This window comes from Vitis riparia, chromosome 17 (assembly GCF_004353265.1).
Source record: "Vitis riparia cultivar Riparia Gloire de Montpellier isolate 1030 chromosome 17, EGFV_Vit.rip_1.0, whole genome shotgun sequence".
NCBI classification, from domain to species: domain Eukaryota; kingdom Viridiplantae; phylum Streptophyta; class Magnoliopsida; order Vitales; family Vitaceae; genus Vitis; species Vitis riparia.
The window spans coordinates 538976-560214 of record NC_048447.1 but is presented as its reverse complement, the minus strand read 5'-3'; the positions used below and the strand labels follow the sequence as shown (position 1 = coordinate 560214).

The following is a 21239-nucleotide window of genomic DNA, read 5'->3' as shown; positions in this document are numbered from 1 at the left end:
ATCAAGGCGAGCTCTCATCCAACCCTTGAAAGCTTTTGAACAACCCAACCCTTTGCTGCTAATCTTGCATTCTAATCTTGCCACAAGTACTGCTCTTCATCGATTGATCCATCTCTATCCCTCTCCACTGACTTTGTTTCTCAATCTAGGACTCGTCTTGCAACTGATCCATCTTTTCCTTCACAGACCGATCACCATTTGGCTTATGAATACGATCGCGATCGCAGTTCAGGCATCGCGAAACCACAGGTGTATAAATTCGTTCGACGATGCTATCTCTTTGGCCCTTGAATTCTTCGCTGTAATCCACAGACGCTATAGATACTGCTCTTCTACCTTTCCCATCATCACCTTCGTCGCTACCTCCCATCGGACTATTGATTGGCTTCAAAGAAAGCCTATTTTCCCGTAAACCACTGGAGCCTAAACCTTGCCTCTCTTCGCCCTCACAAGGTACAGATTCAACCATCAAACCCTTGACAAAAAAACAAAAAAAAACAAAGAGCACCCCACCCCTGCGGTTGTGAGATTTGGATTGTGAGATTCTGTTCTTGGGATTCCAGGTGTTTCTGTTACTATTTCTGTTTGGTCTACAAGAGGTACTTGTCTCTTTCTTTCTTCTTGCTATGGTGAATTGCAATTTTTGGTTTGGGCTGCTCTTATCTGGGGGTAAAATTACTTTGGAGATTGAATTTTATTGCCATGGAAGAGAATAAGAATCCTATTGCTGATATAGTGCCTGTTGTGTCAAAAAAAACTAAACACAAATTAAATGGGTCTAATTATATTGAATGGAGCAAGACGATCAAATTTTATCTGAGAAGTGTTGCTAAAGATGACCACTTGACTGAGGAACCTCCTAATGATAACACTAGAAAACTTTGGATGCAAGATGATGCACGATTATTTCTGCAGATTAAAAACTCTATTAATAGTGATATTGTTGGTCTGCTGAGTCATTGTGAATTTGTTAAAGAGCTAATGGATTATCTAGGTTTTTTTTAACTCTGGAAAAGGAAATGTATCTCGGATGTATGATGTATGGAATGCCTTCCATTGTCCTGAGAAGGGAGCTAAATCCCTCATTGCATACTTTATGCACTTCAAGAAGGTATATGAGGAATTGAATGCACTTATGCCTTTCAGTCTGGATGTTAGAGTACAACAGGCTCGAAGGGAACAGATGGTTGTTATGAGTTTCTTATCCGGTCTCTCATCTGAGTTTGAGACTGCAAAATCTCATATTCTTTCTGGTTCTAACATCGGTTCCCTTCAGGAAGTGTTTAGTAGAGTTCTACGAACTGAGAATGTCCCGTCTTCTCAGCACACCAATGTTCTTGCTGCAAAAGGAGGAAATGCAGAGAATGCAAGGAGAGTGAATAACAGGGGGCGGAAACAGGGCATTTGAAAATCGTGGCAATGATTCAAGTACCATTGTGTGTTTTTACTGCCATGAGGCTAGCCATACCAAGAAGAACTGCAAGAAATTGCAAAATTGAAATCGGAGAAATCAAACTGCCAATGTTGCTACATCTAATACTGTTACATCTTTAGACTCCTCAGACAAGATCGTCACAATGACAGCAAAAGAGTTTGCTAAATATTCACAGTATCAGGAAGCACTGAAAGCATCTACTCCTGTTAGTGCTCTGGCAGAGTCAGGTAAAACATGTCTTGTCTCCTCTTCAAACAAATGGATGTGCCACATATCATATGACAGGTAATCATAAAACTTTCTCTACCTTCAGAACACATTCTGCTCCTCCTGTTACTGTTGCTGATGGTTCTACTTATGAGATTAAAGAGTCTGGGACTGTGAAACCAACATCTTCTATTACTTTATCTTCTATGTTAAACTTACCAAATTTGGCCTTTAACTTAATCTCTATCAGTAAACTTACCAAACATCTGAATTGTAGTGTCTCATTTCTCCCTAATCATTGTGTGTTTCAGGATCTTATGACGAAACGAACATTTGGTAAAGGACATGTATCTGATGGGCTCTATATTCTTGATGAGTGGCTACCTCGACCAATTGCGTGTGTCAGTACCGCCTCTCTTGTTGAAGCTCATTGTCGATTAAGACATCCTTCTCTACCGGTGTTGAAGAAATTATGTCCTCAGTTTGATAATTTGCCTTCATTAGATTGTGAGTCGTGTCATTTTGCGAAGCACCATCGTAGTTCTTTAGGCCCAAGGATTAATAAACGGGCTGAGTCTTTGTTTTAGTTAGTACATTCTGATGTTTGGGGTCCTTGTCCTGTTACTTCTAAAACTGGGTTTCAATATTTTGTTACCTTTGTGGATGATTTTTCTCGAATGACTTGGATTTATTTTATGAAGAATCGTTCAGAAGTATTTTCACATTTTTGTGCATTCTCTGCTGAGATTAAAACCCAATATGATGTGTCTGTGAAAATATTAAGAAGGGATAATGGAAAAGAATATGTGTCTAACTCATTTCAGAACTACATGAATCACAATGGGATTCTTCATCAAACATCTTGTGTTGATACTCCTTCTCAAAATGGGGTTGCTAAAAGAAAAAACAGCCATTTACTTGAGACGGCTCGTGCACTCATGTTTCAGATGCAAGTTCCGAAACAATTTTGGGCTGATGCACTTTCCACAACTTGTTTTATGATCAACCGTATGCCCACTGTAGTGCTTAAAGGTGATATTCCATACAAAGTAATACATCCACAAAAATCACTCTTTCCAATTGAACCAAGAATTTTTGGATGTACATGCTATGTTAGAGATACAAGGCCTTCTGTTACTAAACTTGATCCTAGGGCGTTAAAGTGTGTTTTCTTGGGGTACTCAAGACTGCAAAAGGGCTATAGATGTTTTTCAACTTATCTCAATAAGTATCTAGTATCAACGGATGTTGTGTTTTCAGAAGACACATCCTTTTTCTCTTCACCCACAAGTTCTGCAAGTGAAGAGGAGGATGAAGAATGGCTTGTGTATCAAGTGGTTAATTCAAGACCAACTGTTGGGCAATCAAGTATGGTTGATTCTGATGTATCTCTTGCTCATTTGGGTACTGTTGTTGATGTTCCTCCTGCTCCAGTCAAATCACCAATTGTACAGGTGTACTCTCGGTGCCCAGTGGCAACAGACACGTGTCCTGCACTAGCTCCTTCGTCATCTAATCCTTCCAGTGATCTCGACCTTCCCATTAGCCTTCAAAAAGGTAAACGACAATGCAAATCTACCTATTCCATTGCTAACTTTGTGTCTTATAATCACCTGTCATCTTCCTCGAGTGTTTTTTTAGCCTCTATAGATTCTATTTCAGCACCTCAAACTGTTACAGAGGCCCTGAATCATCCTGGTTGGAAGAATGCAATGCTTGAAGAAATCCGTGCATTGGAGGACAATCATACACGGAAACTTGTTGATTTGCCTCAAGGAAAGAAAGTTGTTGGCTCCAAGTGGGTCTTTGCGGTAAAAGTTAATCCTGATGGCTCTGTAGCATGACTGAAAGCTAGGCTTGTAGCTAGAGGATATGCTCAGACATATGGAGTAGACTATTCTGATACTTTCTTTCCAGTTGCCAAACTGAATTCAGTTCGACTATTTATTTCTATTGCTGCTTCCCATAAGTGGATGATACATCAGTTAGACATCAAGAATGCTTTTCTTCATGGTGATCTAGAAGAAGAAGAAGTCTATATGGAGCAACCTCCTGGGTTTGTTGCTCAGGGGGAGTATGGGAAGGTTTGTTGTCTGAAAAAAGCTCTCCATGGATTGAAGCAGAGTCCCCGTGCTTGGTTTGGAAAATTCAATTAAGGAGATTCAAGCATTTGGCATGAACAAGAGCAAGAAAGATCATTCCGTTTTCTACAAGAAATCAGCTGTTAGTATCATACTTTTGTGGTTTATGTCGATGATATAGTTATTACAGGAAATGATCATGCAAGAATCTCTGATCTTAAGGCATTCATGAATTCCAAGTTTCATACAAAGGACTTGGGTGAACTGAAGTATTTCCTGGGAATAGAAGTATCAAGGAGCAAGAAAGGGATGTTCTTATCACAGATGAAGTATGTGCTTGATCTGCTTGAAGAGACTGGTAAGATAGAAGCAAAGCCATATACTACCTCGATGGTTCCTAATGTACAGCTTATGCCAGATGATGGAGATCCCTTCTACAATCCTGAGAGATATCAGAGAGTGATTGGGAAGCTGAATTATCTCACCGTGATGCGACCAGATATTGCATATGCAGTAAGTGTTGTTAGTCAGTTCACATCTGCACCTACAGTAAAGCATTGGGCAGCTTTAGAGTAGATTTTGTGCTATCTAAAGAGGGCTCCTAGTCTAGGCATACTATACAGTAGTCAGGGACACTCGCATTGAGTGTTTTTCTGATGCGGATTGGGTAGGTTCTAAGTTTGATAGAAGATCCACTACAGGTTATTGTGTGTTCTTTGGTGGGAATCTAGTGGCTTGGAAAAGTAAGAAGCAGCGTGTTGTATTTCGTTCGAGTGCAGAATCTGAGTATAGGGCCATGACACAAGCTACTTGTGAAATCATATGGATACATCAACTCTTATGTGAAGTGGGAATGAAGTGCACAATGCCAACGAAGCTTTGGTGTGACAATCAAGCCGCTCTTCATATTGTTGCGAATCCAGTCTATCATGAAAGAACCAAACATATTAAGGTCGATTGTCACTTCATTCGTGAAAAGATTGAGGAAAATCTAGTCTCTACTGGCTATGTGAAGACTGGAGAGCAACTTGGGGATATTTTTACAAAAGCTTTAAATGGAACTCGAGTTGAGTACTTTTGTAACAAGCTGGGCATGATCGAGATCTATGTTCCAGCTCGAGGGGGAGTGTTAGCTATATATATATCTGTACTTACCATAATTAAGTTGTTTCCTTTCTTGTAGGCTTATTCTTAGGGATAATACCTTCCTAATTTAGGACTCTCAATTGTACATATATGTGTATTATTCCTCTAATAAACATATAGTAATTTCTCCAAATACCTTTGTTGAATTACAGAACACAATTGAATATGGATGGTTACCTCTCGTATCCATGGACAAGAATGAAAAATCAATTGGCGAAACTAAGCCCTAGCACAACGAGAGTTTGTTTGGAACATGATGGAATATGAATGGTTACCTCCTACTTTTGTGGATAAGGATGGAAGATCAACAAGTGAAACTAAGCCAAAGTAAGAGTGGGATAAGATTAACAACAAAGGTAATGAAACTAATGCCAAGGCACTTTATTGTATTTTAAATGATGTAAATCATGAAGAATTTAGACGGATAGTGACATGTAAATATGCTAAGTAGGTCTGGGATATATTGGTCGTAACACATTAACACACTTGTATAATGAAGTTATCTAAGCTCTAAATGTTAATTGCTAGAGAATAAATGATGATGAAAATTTTTCTAAATTCTATACTAAAATAAGCGATATTATGAATTCATGTTTTAACTTAGGTGAATTTTTTTTTTTTTTTATTCTAAGGTGGTTAGGAAAAAAGTTGAGAACTTTTCTTGAGAGATTGAGGCCTAAAGTAACTACTATAAAAGAAAGTAAAAAAAATATAGATAACTTGGGCGTCAATGAGTTGGTACTTTCCCTATGGACTTATAAGATGACTCTTCCCTCATCAAACAGATCTAAAGGATCAATCTTAAATGCTTCTTCTAAAGAAAAAGTCGAGTCTAAAGATGAGAGTGAATCAGTTCTTGGTCAAACTAAAATAACTATATTTATTAATAAATCTAAAATTTATATGAAACTTAGGAGAAAAAAAAAAAACGCAAACAGGGGAGGATTAAAGAAAGGAAAAAGGAATGTCACCAATAATAAAAAGCAAAAAAATAATTCATCTAAGTCAAACCCTTAGTTGCATAATCAATAACAAACTTTCAAGAATGTCCACTAAGGATATTATGAATGCTTATGTTTCCATGTGCTACTCAAATTAGACAATGAGAATTTGTTGATTTAAAATTTGTTTATTATGTGGAGAATTTTCTATTGCTTCTTTTTGTGATTAATGTTGCAATTCTTTAAAAGGGTTTCCTAAATTCGAAAAACTAGTGGAAAAAGAGGATTGTCATTTTAATTTGTTGCATATATTTTTCTTATTGTTTTCTTAAAGCATTTCTTACTTGAGGGGGAAGTTGTTTAAAATAGTTTCTTCTAGCAATATTATAAGGAGAAAAATAATCTAATTTAATCTATTCTACATCGAGAACAAAAGGATGTGTTTTTCTCTTAATGTTTCGTTTTCTAATAATATTTATGTTTGAAGGAGGATTATCAAAATGAGTAGGAAGTGTTGACTCAAATTCTTCTTCAAAAATAGGAATTTTTGGAACAAAGTTTGACAAATTTGAAAAAAAATTCAATTGATTTTCAATTTGAGTCATTTCTATGCCTAGTTTTGAGTTATTAAACTTTATGTGATGGGATGATGACTCTAAATTTTTATCATGTTGATTGTATGATGCAGCTAATGAATCTTCAATATTTTCAGGATTTTCCAATATAGATGAAGAACTATCTAATTTTGCAAATTCGTCTAACTTACATGAGTAACTAGCTAGATTATATGCACTGTCTAAATTGTATGCAGAATTATAAGATGCAGAACTTTCTATCTTAAGAGATCTGGATGAACTAGCTCTACTTAATTCCTTCATAATACTACTCATTGTTACAAAAAGTAATCACAATCTCACCCTTTATTAATTCAAAAAATCTTATGAACAGGGATCACCATAAGCAGATCAACACAGGACTTACACTCCTTTTGTCCTTCAAACACCGCTATCCAGGTTAACCAAGCCGTTCACAAAAAATTCAATTTGAACTAACTTAGGACTAAATCGGTGATTACAGACTGTTCCAAGTTGTAATATCACTCAGTTCTTAAGTAGAACTTGGCTCTGATATTATTTCAACTCAGGATATAAAACAGTTCATAAATCAAAAGATAAATTCTGCAAACGAAATTTAAAGCATAAAATGAACAGAGAAATTGAACACTGGAAAGGTTTTTAAAAGGAGAGGGATTACAAAAAATCTAAGAGAATTTTTTGAAACACTCTTGCTAGCTCTAATTGTCTCTCGTTCATCTTTGCCTTATGATAAACTTAATGACTTTATTTATAGAGAAATTTGATGAACTTGAAACTTGTTGAAGTCTACAGAATTGAAACTTGTTGAAATCCACTGATTTATTGGAGTACACAACTTGTTTTGTTGCAACTCTTACATCTTGAAGCTTATCCGGGTTCTTGAACAATTCTTGGAAGGATTTGATTTTTTATCTTATTCACATCACCTTTCTACTATTCACATATTGTAACTTTTGTCTCACGTTTTTTTTTTATCCATAGGATATATACAAGGTTTACATGGATTATGAAAATAATTATCTAGATTGACCCATAAGTCCACCATATAGGATTAATTTTGGGTCTACGTATGAATCATCTGAAAAGGCTATGTCTTCATTTTCTTCACTATTATGATTATCACTGAACTGCTTGAGAGTTTGAATAAGTCCTTGCTGATATTGTTCTAGATTTGTAGCAACTGCTAATGAAACTTGACATTTGCTTTTCATAGTTAGAAACTGTGTTTGAGTTAGCCTTTGCGAGGAACTTGCTAAATTTTTTGAATTTGATGATCCTGGTCTTGAAATTATTTGTAAAATCTTTTGTTGACACACGAACTCTTGATTAAATTTGTCCCACCATTTGATGTTGAATTCTCTGGAGAGAGAAAGGGGGGAAGGGAAGTGGTTGCTCTTGTTTCTTGATAAAATTCCAACTAAGAATCCATACAATTCTTAATCCGGAGCAGAAAGTCAAGAGTCTCGGTTGAGTAATAGACTGAGTTGAAGTCTTACTCTTGTAGAAGTTGAATTTTTCTTGAATCTCTAAAGGAAATAATGTCTCAAGTAGACCAAAGAAATTCCACTATTTTTCAAACCAAGCAGGAAATTTGGCATTACGACCTCTTGAAAATTGCATAAACCATGAATGCTGATAACTATGTAAATAAAACATATTGTACCAAACATCCATATAGTCTACATAGTTGAAGCTCATGGGATGGAAAGGTTGACGAAAAACTTCGTAAGTGAAGGGTTTTTTATTCCAATCAGCAATGGTCATGACTCTAAGAATTTGACATTTGGAGAATGTAATTCTCTGAGGATTGTTTCTATTAATATTATGAGTAATCTTGATTGAATTAGTATCAACCAAGATAAACTCATAAAATTGATAGGTTTTCAAATGATCATTTGAATTAAAGTTGACTCCTTGAGGAAAGATATAAGGAAGCATTCTATGAATTTCTTCAAAATTGAACTCAAGCTCAATGAAAGCAATTTCTAATGTTTTGGGTTTTCTGAAATATTGATTGTTTGGAAAAAAAAAAGAGGAAGAAGGAAGTGTTGAAATAGTACTAGGACTGGATTGACTTTGAACAAGAAAGCTCTTGTAAGTTGATTTTGAAGCTTGAATAAAGCTTTTTGAAGGCTGAAGAAGAGGAAAGTCTGGACTTGGGACTTGAAAGGAATTTGAGGTTTCTAAAGGAAAAGAAGGATGGATATTTTAGAGATTTGAAGTCATGACATATGAAATTTTTGTTTTCTTAGATGATGAAAGAAGTTGGTTCCTAACGGGAGTACCCATTAGGGTGGAGAATCCTTACCTTGCAAAAACTCCCGAATAAGGAAGTCAGGAAAGGAACTCAACTCTCCTTTGATAAATTCAATTTCAAAATCAAAGTTTGAAATGCACAAAATGTTTCTCTAATGAGTTAGAAAATAATAAAACATCGTCAATGCATACCAATAATGAATTGAAAATATCATTAATAATATTTTGAAATTCAAAAAGGGCATTTTAAAGACCAAGAGGCATAACATTCCATTTATAATGATCAAAAGCAATTGTAAAAGCAATTTTGTATATCTATCTTGTTCTTTAATTTGTAGTTGCAAAAATCCTGATTTCATATCAAATTTTGAATAAATTACTGCACTATGAAGCCTTTTGAGTAAATCTTGTATATTAGGAATAGGGTATCTTATCCATTATAATACTTTGTTTAAAGGCTTATAATTAATGACTAATCTACGTGCACCTCTCTCTAGCTCAACAATATTTTGAACATAAAAAGCGACACAACTCCAAAGAGATTTTAAAGGTCAAATTAATTTCTTCTTTAATAATGAATCAATTTCTTGTTTACAATATTCTAGAAGTTTTTCATTCATTTGTATAGGTCTAGCTTTAGTGGGTATTTTGGACTCATCAATTGACTATATGGTAAACTCACTTCATGTTTCTTTCTTGACCAAAAAGCATTTGGAAGATTAGAACAAATTTCTTTTTGAAAAAGATCTTGAATTTCTTTTTTTCCTCTTTTCGACTTTATCTTCTAAAAGTTGTTCTTCTATTTTCTTATATTGAATTTCTTTTAATAAAAAACTTATGTGAGCTTATTTTCTTTGAATTAAATTTATCTTTTTGTTTATTGAATCACTTTAGACTTGATGTATCTCTTTTTTAGTTAATGGATATATAAAAGGGAAAAATATAGTGTTTCCTAGTATTGTAGTTTGGACACCTTCATCACTTACTTGAAAAGGGTAAAGTAATGCAATAAAAGGGATTCTTAAAGTTAAAGGTTCAGTCATATTTTGTACAAACATAAATTGAGTTCTAAAACAACATTTATTTTAACATATATGAACATTTTGAAGTTTATATTCTATTTCTAATTTACCTTTATTTGCGGCAAAAAGTTTGTCCTGTTTTTTTATATTATTGAGTAGGGATTATTCCTTTTTGTATACAATTCATATCAGCTCCTGAATCTACTAGTGCTACCATTTCTATTTCGAAGTCTTCAACTATTAATCTTAAATTTGTATACCATCTTTGAAAATTTATTTTAGATATTATATTTATCAATGCTTCTATCGGAGTTTGTTTATCTGGGATTATGATTCCTGGATTAGATGTTTCAACAAAATTTTATTGTATTAAATTTCTTATTTGTTCAGTTTCTTGTTTCATTTGTTTGTTTTCTTCTTTTAGTTGATCTATTTCCTTTTTCATTTCTTATATTTCCTCATTCAAATCCTCAATAGTTATGAGTTTTTTAATTTTTTTAAATCTATTAAATATTTCGTCATAGAGTATTGAGTTGGTCTAATTTCTTGAGTTTTATTTGTGTTTTCCGTGAAAATTAAATTTGTTAAGTTTTGTAAATATTTTCTGTCTCTTCATCATCTATTTTGTCTATAACATCAAAAAAATATTTGTTTATCCACTTTTGAAGAAATCATGTTCATTGTTTTATTTTTATTTTGAATTTTATTTATTTCTGTTGAGTTGTTTCTATTTTGTTTGTTTCTTTTTTTTCAATTTTTTGTCAATTCACCTATCTCATCTTTTTTTGATAGGAACCTATCTCATCTTTCTCAATATTTTCAACCTTTTGAATCATTTTGTCTATTGATGTTGATGTTTCTCCTACCACACTTATATCCTTATCTTTTTGTTTTGTATGTGTGTGTAGTAGATTCTTTTGGTATTTCATCATTTATTTCACATGTTTCAACTTTTTGACTTCTTCACTACTTGTTTCACCTTTAATTATTTCATTTGATGTTTCTACTTTTTCCAATTTTTATGCGTTTTGTATTTCTTCCACAACAGTTCATAAATAAAAAGGACATAAAACAGTTTATAAATCAAAAGATAAATTCTGAAAATGAAATTTAAAGCATAAAATGAACGCAAAAATTGAACATAGAAACACATAAATTAAATCTGAAAATTGAACTTTATATTGAAAATTATGCCTTGATATAAAGATGTTGAATCTTTGATTACAAGCTTGTTGACAATAAAGGGTTTGATTACAAAGGAAAGGTTTTTGAAATGAGAGAGATTACAAGAAAGCAAAGAGAATTTTTTGAAACACTCTTGCTAGCTCTGATTGTCCCTCGTTCACCTCTGCCTTGTGATGAACTTGATAACTCCATTTATAGAGAAATTTGACAAGCTTGAAACTTGTTGAAATACACAGAATTGAAGCTTGTTGAAATTTAAAAAATTATTGGAGTAGACAATTGACTACTTCTTGATTCAGAAGGACGGTGAAAATTTTTTCCATGTCAGAAAGCCTTTAGGTAAGCTTCAAAAGGAATAAATTCCTTTTACACCTTTTCTCCATGTCTTCTTGAGAGAATTGAGTTACTTTTTTAAAGTGAATTCTATTATTTGAAGACTTGATTTTTTATTTTTTTCAAATTTACATCCATATGTATCTATGCTTTTTTTTTTTGTTATTACTAGATAAATACAAGATGTGTCAAAAACTATACTAACATTTAATTTTTTTTTCTTACGATGGAGCAAGAATGGATTAATTTTAGGAAATTTACTCTTCCAGTATTTCTTAAAAGTAATGTCATTTCGGATTCATAAAGATGTGAAAAATTTAGACAGATCATAGAAATGCATTTTGGACAAATTCTGGAATGCACAAAGTGATATTCAAAAGTTAGAAGTTTTAAATGCATTATCTTTTTGTTTTAAACAAATGAATGATAATTTAGACAAATCTTTTAATGCTTCAAGTTTTGATAGACATTGCACCCCAATGGATATAGATCTTGAAATTTTCAATTGCAAGAAACAAAGAAAAATTTGTGAAGAAGAGTCAAAAGCTATATTTTTAAAAAATCCTCATTCAAAAAGTCTTCAACACTTTCGAAATGATTTTTAAAATGAATTTCCAGAACTTTCAAAAGAGAGTCAAAAATTTTAAAAAGCAAGATTTTTTTTTATCAACAAATATTTTTAAATCTTCGTCAAGACCTTAGACAGATGATAAGTTTAAAGGCCCAAGCTGTAGGAGAAGCAAAGCAAGAACACAAAATGCAATTTCTTACTGACTATAGCACTTTTGGAATTCTTATTCAAGGAATGAGTTTTATTTGACAATCTCATTATGGCAACATCAAAAATGAGTGTCCAAAGCTCGATCCCTTGTGTAGAAAAGTTTGATTAGAAAGGCAAGATTGTAAGTGTACCTTCACTTATAGTATTTGCAAGGCCAACATTGACCTAGACAGCTATCACCCAATAGTCTTCAGGTTTAACAATAAGCCAATAAAGTTAACCCTTGCTCTCCTCATGGATTATGGGGTAATTCATCAATTAGTTTTCTCCAATCCTAAGTAAACTGATGGATTTGGAAGAAAACTAGCAATATGTATTTAAAATTCCTCTATCTAAGGATTTAAATTAGTTGAACTCATCATTGAAAGCAAACCTCTTGAGTGGTCAAACGATGGAGGAGTTTACCCTACTCAACATATCATCTTCCTCAAAGCCCGTTCAAGAAAACATCATTTGTTTGGTACAGAGGCCCCTTGGCCCTGTAAATTCAATCTCAAAAAACAAATCCATTGTTAGAGATAAAAATTGATTGCAAGAGATTTAGATTATGAGATTTATAGTTCTTTTAACCATAAACTCCTTGCTAAAGACAATATTCAAAAAACCATCTCTACAAATGACTTCCATGAAGTCGCTTTTCTTTTCCAAACTCAATTCTCTTATCTTGTAGATATGTACAAAAGAGAATACGTTAAAAAAAAAAAAAAAAAAAAGGAAGCTAGAAGAGAATTTGAAAACCTCTTAGAAATGATGAGATAAAAGATTTGAAGAATCTTTTTATACATTTGTATCTTTCAAATCTTTATACCCTTGTCTCCTTGTATTTATCCAGTAAAAAAAAAAAATTAAGTCTTCAAATAGTAGAATTCATTTTAAAAAAGTAACTCTCATTTATTCTCACAAGAAGACAAAGTGGAGAAAAGGTGTAAAAGGAATTTATTCCTTCTTAAGCTTGCCTAAAGGCTTTCTAACATGGGAAAATTTTTCTGTCCTTCTGAATTAAGAAGCAACTAGTTGTCTACTCCAATAATTTTGTAAATTTCAACAAGCTTCAATTCTGTGGATTTCCACAAGTTTCAAGCTCATCAAATTTCTCTATAAATAGTAAGAGTCATCAAGTTCATCACAAGCCAGAGGCAAACGAGAGACAATCAGAGCTAGCAAGAGTGTTTCAAAAAATTCTCTTTGCTTTTTTTGTAATCCCTCTCATTTCAAAAACCTTTCCTTTGTATTCAAAACTCTCTATTTTCAACAAGCTTGTAATCAAAGATTCAACATCTCTATATCAAGGTATAATTTTCAATATAAAGTTCTATTTTTAGATTCAATTTCTGTGTTTCTATATTCAATTTTTGCGTTCCTTTTATGCTTTAAATTTCATTTTCAGAATTTATCTTTTGATTTATGAACAGTTTTATGTCCTTTTTTATTTATGAACTATTGTGGAAGAAATACAAAATGTATAAAAATTGGAGAAAGTAGAACCATCAAGTGAAATAATTAAGGGTGAAACAAGTGGTGACAAAAGTCAAAAAGTTGAAACATGTGAAATAAATGATGAAGTACCAAAAGAATCTACTACACACACAAAACAAAAAGATAAGGATACAAGTGTGGTAGGAGAAACATCAACATCAATAGACAAAATGATTCAAGAGGTTGAAAAGATTGAGAAAGTTGAGATAGGTGAATTGACAAATTGAAAAAAAAGAAAGAAACAAAATAGAAAACAACAACTCAACAGAAATAAATAAATTCAAAATAAAAACAAAACAATGAGCATGATTTCTTCAAAAGTGGATAAACAAATATTTTTTTGATGTTATAGACAAAATAGATGATGAAGAGACAAATAAAATATTTACAAAACTTAACAAATTTAATTTTCACGGAAAATACAAATAAAACTCAAGAAATTAGACCAACTCAATACTCTATGATGAAATATTTAATAGATTTAAAAAAATTAAAAAACTCATAACTATTGAAGATTTGAAAGAGGAAATATAAGAAATAAAAAAGGAAATAGATCAACTAAAACAATAAAACAAACAAATAAAACAAGAAAATGAACAAATAAGAAGTTTAATACAATACAAACAAGTAAATTTTGCTAAAACATTTGATCCAAGAATCATAATCCTAGATAAAGAAACTCAGATAGAAGCATTTATAAATACAATATCTAAAATAAATTTTCAAAGATATACAAATGTAAGATTAATAGTTGAAGACTTCGAAGTAAAAATAATAGTACTAGTAGATTCAGGAGTTGATATGAATTGTATACAAGAAAGAATAATCCCTATTCAATATTATGAAAAAACAGGACAAGAACTTTTCGCCGTAAATAAAGGTAAATTAGAATAGAATATAAACTTCAAAATGTCAAGTTTCATTAGCCGTTGCTACAGATTTGGAACAATATCGACAAGGACTTATTCAAACTCTCAAGTAGATCAGTGATAATCAAAATAATGAATTATCACCAATCTCCTTGAGATAATCAAAATAATGAAGAAAAATTATGGTTACACAGATGTCCTTGGAAGACTATTGCTCAGATTTTTCAGGATTTCTCCCCTTTTGTCCGCCTAATGGTGGGGAATGGGGAGAGAATCCGTTTTTTGGAAGATCTTTGGTGGGGTAACCAGACTTTGTGCTCTCAATTTGTTGGTCTTTATAAAGTTATTTATGTGAAAAACCTCACTGTCTCAAATGTCCTTGACAATTCCTTTCCACCGTCTTGGAATTTTAATTTTTGTCGTAATCTTACTGATACAAAAATTGATCTACTTTAGAGAATCATGTCCTCCCTTAGTTCAGTGCTTTTCTCTCCTTCTTTGGTAGATTCAAGAGCTTGGTCTTTGTCATCATCAAGCTTGTTTTCAGTGAAATCTTTTTTCTTGGCCTTGTCAAAAGTCTCAAATCCTATCTTGTTCCTTCCGGCCAAGTTTTTGTGGAGTTCAAAAGCCCCCTCAAAGGTTAAGGGCCTCACTTGGTTAGTAGTACATGGGAAGGTAAACACCAATGACAAGTTGCAATTGAGAAGACCCTACAAATCCCTCTGTCCTCAATGGCGCATTCTTTGCAAAGGAAATGGAGAATTGATCGACCGCCTTTTTCTTCATTGTCCTATTACCATTGGACTCTGGCACAAGCTGTTCAATCTAGCAAGGTTGGCTTGGGTCCCTCCAAGGAGTATTAGGGACATGATGGTTATTGCTTTTAAAGGTTTGAGGAATTCATTAAGAGGCAAGATACTTTGGCAAATCGCTTGCCTTACTTTGTTATGGATGGTGTGGCAAGAGAGAAACAATAGGATTTTTGAGGATAAGGGGAGAACGGAAGAGATGTTATGGGACTTGCTTCTTTTCTATTCCTCTCTTTGAGCCTCTTGTACTGCAGCTTTTAGTGGAGTTCCTCTTAGTGTTTTACAACTCAACTGGACTGCGGTTTGCGTTTCAAAAGTTTGAGAGTGTTGGGGTTTTTCTTTGTATTTAGTTTTCTAAAGTTGAGTGATTTCTCTTTTGTTCAGTTTTTGTTTTTGTGGGAAGGACCTCTCATCCTTCTATTGTTTCTTCTCTTTCTCTTGTATCTCTTCTTTCTTTTGTATCTTTTCTTCTTTTAATATATTTTTCTTCGTTTCTAATAAAAAATAATAATAATAATGAAGAAAATGAAGACAACTCTTTCAGACGATTCATATGTAGGCCCAAAATTAATCCTATATGGTGGACCTATGGGGGAATCCAGATAATTATTTTCATAGCCCATGCAAACCTTATATATATCCTATGGATAAAATAAAAATATATATATATATAAACGTGAGACAAAATTTACAAGATGTGAATAGTAGAAAGGTGATGTGAATGAGATAAAAGATCAAATCATTCCAAGAACTGTTCAGGATTCCTTATAAGCTTCAAGATGTAAGAGCTACAACAAGACAAGTTGTCTACTTCATTAATTCAATGGATTTAAAAAAGTTTCAATTCCGTGGACTTCAACAAGTTTCCAGTCCATCAAATTTCTCTATAATTAGAGTCATCAAGTTCATCACAAGGTAAAGGCAAACAAAAGACAATTAGAGCTAGCAAGAGTGTTCCAAAAAATTCTCTTAGCTTTTTGTAATCCCTCTCCTTTCAAAAAGCTTTCCTTTGTAATCAAAACCCTTTGTTGTCAATAGCTTGTAATCAAAGATTCAACATCTTTATATCAAGGCATAATTTCAATATAAAGTTTTATTTTCATATTCAATTTTTGTATTTCTATGTTCAATTTATGTGTTCATTTTATGCTTTAAATTTCATTTGCAGAATTTATCTTTTAATTTATGAATTGTTTTATGTCCTAGGTTGAAATGGTATCAGAGCAGTGGAACATCATTTGTTAGAGTGGGAACTTAGATGGCATAAATATAGATTGCACATTGAGGTATCTATCTCCAAAGTCTCTTCCAAGCTTGGATGGAAATATATTTATGATACCAAGGGCTATGTAAGTTCAACTATCAGATTATGTTGTAGAATCGTGGGAATACAAATGAACACTTAATTTCAACCTCCTAATTCTAATTCTGAATATCAACCTAAATATATCATTTCAACCGATATTAGAGTTAATTCTTATTCCAAGCTTAAAAAAAAAAATACCAATAACTTCATAAGGATTAAGAGGCCATGGATTGCCCTTTCTCCAAGCATTTAATTTTGCTTCTCTAATAATGGATAACAGAGGATAGCATCTTCCTTCAATGTTCTGTTTCTTTGGAGTGAAGGCAAAAAAATTGAGGTAAAACCAACAGTAGTTTTGCTCTCTATCAACCATAGTCCACTCCAGCCTGCTGGAGAGCTTTATGGCTTTCAGGTCTATTTCCTCAATTTTGCTTGCTGCTGAACCAAATATGATTGGGTTTCAAATAGCAAGTCTTTAGACCTTTGTTTAAAGATGTATTCTTTGGCAGCCATATGAACAAGAAGAATTTAATGAGAAAACCCTAGGAAGGGAGGAGTGACTCCAAGCCTCCATCTCATCCAAATCCCTAGATGTTTCAAAGATTAAAATCCTAATCTCCATCATCCCCAAACATTAAGGGTTGATAGAACCTTGAATCTCAATATTTACTGGGTATGGAAATTAGCATAAACCTTCAAACAAGCATTGAGTTGATAAATAAGCCAGGATGGCTTGAAGACAAAGAACAGAGGATTTGACTGCCTAAGGGCAGTAATCAATATTACCAAATGTAAGTCGTTCTTATTTTTTAGATTAGGCACTTGATTTGATTATTCTTTTGCCTAATACAGCAAAATGTATGACCAGTACAATTCTAATTTTTTTGTGTCATTTCATGTTTTATTCAGATTGATTCTTTGATAAAAAGTAAAGTTTCACTCTCCATGCTTAACATTGATATCTTATTTGCATTTTGTTTAAAGCTTGTGTGTTTATATATGAAGTTCGTTCCTTGACCTGTATTTCACAGAAAACCAGTAACTTTACAAGTAGATTAGGATACTGTTTTCATCATGCATCTTTGAAGTACAATTCTTATTTTTCTTTTGATTCTTTTATCAAAGATGGTTCCACTGCACATGAGTTGTGTAAAATTCACAAATCTGGAGGTTATTTCCATCTTTTGTGCTGGTGTTTTAAACAACCTTAAGAACACTATTCAAAAGTATTTTAAAGTCCCAAATAGAGCCGTGTATTTTCTTTGAAGTTTGGTCATTTGTTTCATCTTTTCTGAGCCACTTTTTAAGCATACCTACAGTACTTTTCCTACTACAAGAAAACGTTCTAGAACACCAACATATATATTGGAAAAGTATCATAGGAAGGTTTAAAAGAGACGGATCCAAGGGAATATGGTTTTCCTTACTGGTCAACTGTACCAGTATCAACTTCAGCATCTTTACAGATGTAATCAGTGAGTTTTCTAACCTCCTGTAGCCCCTGATTAGGATTCTTTGATTCAACTCCATAATAACATTGACCCATGACTAGTAGTAAAATTAGCAGGATCTAGGAATGGAAAATGGAAGGAAGAAGAAGAAGAGAAAAAGGTGAGTGCAACTTCATGAGTCAACCTTGACCCCTCTCTCAACCCTATTTTTCCTTACAGCAAGCAAAGACACTAGATAGCTGCTCATCCCAAAAACTCTCATAGAATTTTAAAAACATCAAATATCAAGTTCTTGATTCTCTAAAGAAAATGCCCTACACCTGGAAACTATATTTAAAGTTCATGAATACCAGAAAAGTATAAAATCAAGGGAAAAGGAACTCATTGGATTCTTTTCGCAAGCAATGGAAGTCCAATCTTACTTGATTTTAATTTAGATCAAGACAACTTCTAAGATTCAAAGATGGAGAAAAAAAATTTAGAAAACAGATTCCCAACCATGAACGCAATCAAAAGATACAAAAGGTTTTTGCATGACAGCCATGACAAGCTTGTCTCTTAACTCTCAATAGAAGATTTTTAACATCAATGACAAAATAAACAAAAGTACCAAGTTGTGTGAGAAAAATTAAGACAAACAATTTCTCACAAAACCTTCTTGTTCAGTCTATCAATAAATGGTCCATCAAAAACTCGAAGACATTTATTAATGTGAAGTAAAAGAAAGATGAATTTGAAATAAAAAACTAAAAGTTACATGTACATCCTTCAATTTAGTAATTAATGTTTCAATCTCTCAAAATGAATTAAAAGTTATCTGAAAAATAAACATCAGCATAGATCCTCATTAAAAAACCAAAGTCAATTTCAAGATTTCTATTTATTTAAAACAATGTGAAAATATTGAGCATATGGATCTTAAAACTTCAAGCAAAAGGATGTCAAGGAAAAAACATCATCGTTCACAAAGAAACAATCAATTGACTTAAAGCAAAAGCAAAAGGAGGTCAAGAAGAAAACGTCAGCATGAAAGAGAAAAGACTTACTTGAGGAAGCGGTAAAACAATAAATAAATCAATTAAAAAATATCCATGAAGGTAATGGATAGCAATTTTTTTTGGATGGTCAACTAAGTCGCCGGCACCAACCACTCTAGACTCTGGAGCAACATAGGCCAGCCTAAACTGCAGAATACAAATTGGATACATCAGTCATGCTTAAGTTTACAGAATTCCATTTGAAGATATTGAAATAGACAATAATACCATAATAAACACCAATTGATAATAATGATTTCAGACATTTGAGTTTTCACAAGCAGTTGAAATCCATTTCCTGCATAGTCCTGTTTCCAGGGTTTTCAGAGGATACACTGGTAACGGCCCTAAGCTTTGGCATTTTTGCATGAATTGAACATGCATAATATTTAAAAGAAGAAAGAAGCTAATGCACTGTTCCATAATGTGTTGATTAGCCTAAAATGAGTATGATATTCTTATTCTGAAGAAAATATTGATCTTTCTTCAACTTGCACCATGTTTTCAGAACTGTGAATAGGTTTCAGCATAAGAGGAATTCCTACAATATGCAGTATATGACAATATTACAGCAGTAGGAAAAAGAAATTCATATCACAAGGATCAAAATTTGTGTCATAATCATAACATTTTCTTTCATTGCTCCAAGTCCCAGTGTTAATGGCCAACCATGTCACTGATATCATCAACATAGCAACAAGGGACAGTAAATAAAAATCCATTTTGTTTCTGAAATTTAAAAATAAAAAATGAAAATGAAAAATAAAATCATTGCATAAATCTTTTAAAAAAAATGTCAAAAATTATTAGTGTTCATCTTGTTGCTAAAGTACTGTTTTACATGGGTGAGCTTGGTTTTGGAATCCCAAGGTCCATCATTTGGTGCATCATGTCACAGGATGCTTCAAATGACCCTCCCCATGGGCTTATATAGAACCCAAGAAGCTTCTGGAGACTCCTGGAGCCATCTACACTAAACCATTAGTGGGAAGAGTATGGAAGGTTCTAGAGATGTCTAGAGAAGTCCACACATCTCTACACTATGGTGGAAGGCATGAGAGGAGTCCAAGGCTTTCTAGAGAATTCTAGAGATTTCTTGTACATAAGGATGTACATAGATTAGTGTAGGGAGTTCTAGAATATTCTTGATTTGTAAGGAACCCTCCAAGGTTCCAGAGAGTTCCATTGGTACCTATAAATAGGTGAGGCCCTCATTTGGCCAAGGCACCACCCAAATCACTTCCTACCCAAGCAAGTGAGCATCCAAGCACTTGTAAAGGTTTCCTTGAGTTAGTGAAAACTTCCATTCTTTAAAGAGTTGCCTACTAAGATTCTTAAGCTTCCGAGTCGCGAGTGTCTTAGCCGAGCAAGCTAAGCATTGGAGAGCAAGGCTGACTTAGCAAGATCAAGCGTCTTGACTTGCCTAAGTGCCGCACGAACTTAGTGAACAACTAAGTCCTTGACAATCAGGTAACTTCCATAACAATTTGAAAAACAGGTTTGGAGGCTTCAAATCCCCTCTTCAACTTCACCTAAATAGGTGTCATTGCAAAATCCTCTCCCATGAGGAATCAGGAAGACATGTGGTTGCCATCCCTAAGCCTCACCACCAAAACACTGCCAATGCCAGTGCACCACCACCACTGCAGCAACTATAACCAATCACTGTGCTGCCCCCTTGCAAACACTACACCCATTATCAAATCAATTTGCATCTCCACCATCCCATGCCACTAATTCAGTGAAACGTAACATACTTATCCAAACAAACATAGGAATTTTGAGAACCCATTTGAGATTGATTCTAGACTTCCCTTAGAACCACTTTTCTTATAATTTTTCATCAAAGTAAAAGAAGCATGATTATCAAAGAATCCCACCCACTTTGGAAGCTATTTTGAGAAGTAAGAAAGAGGTAGCTTTTCAAAAGTGATATTCCAAGAATTAGGATATATTTTATATTTTAGTTATCCAAAATAACCTTAAATAATTTGTGAAAATACCAACTTCAAGCAAATACTGAATTTTAAATAGAATATCAGCAACTAGTCAATGGGTTTTTTCCTTTTATTTCTTCATTACTAATATTATTATTTCATATTGTACATAATAAATAAGTACCACATTATATTATTAAATATTTATATTAAATTATATCATAACTTCTATTATAGATTAAATAAATGCAATTATTTTAAATCTATTAAATATTTTATTTAATTTTATTATATAAAATAATATTGCCTTAGATTATATTATTTATTTTTTCCCCAAAATTTGACATTTTAGATCAATTTTTTTTATATTG

At 33.1% G+C, this 21239-nt stretch overlaps 1 protein-coding gene across 3 annotated transcripts in view; it reads right to left on the bottom strand.

The window, feature by feature from the left end:
* The window catches only part of LOC117903984 (probable cyclic nucleotide-gated ion channel 20, chloroplastic), a 120209-nt gene that overhangs the window by 69309 nt on the left and 29661 nt on the right, over positions 1-21239 (bottom strand). For all 3 annotated transcript variants that reach the window (XM_034816513.1, XM_034816514.1, XM_034816512.1), the window contains one exon: positions 18941-19078. In XM_034816513.1, coding sequence (XP_034672404.1) covers positions 18941-19078 — 138 coding nt within the window. The remainder of the gene's footprint in view (positions 1-18940; positions 19079-21239) is intronic.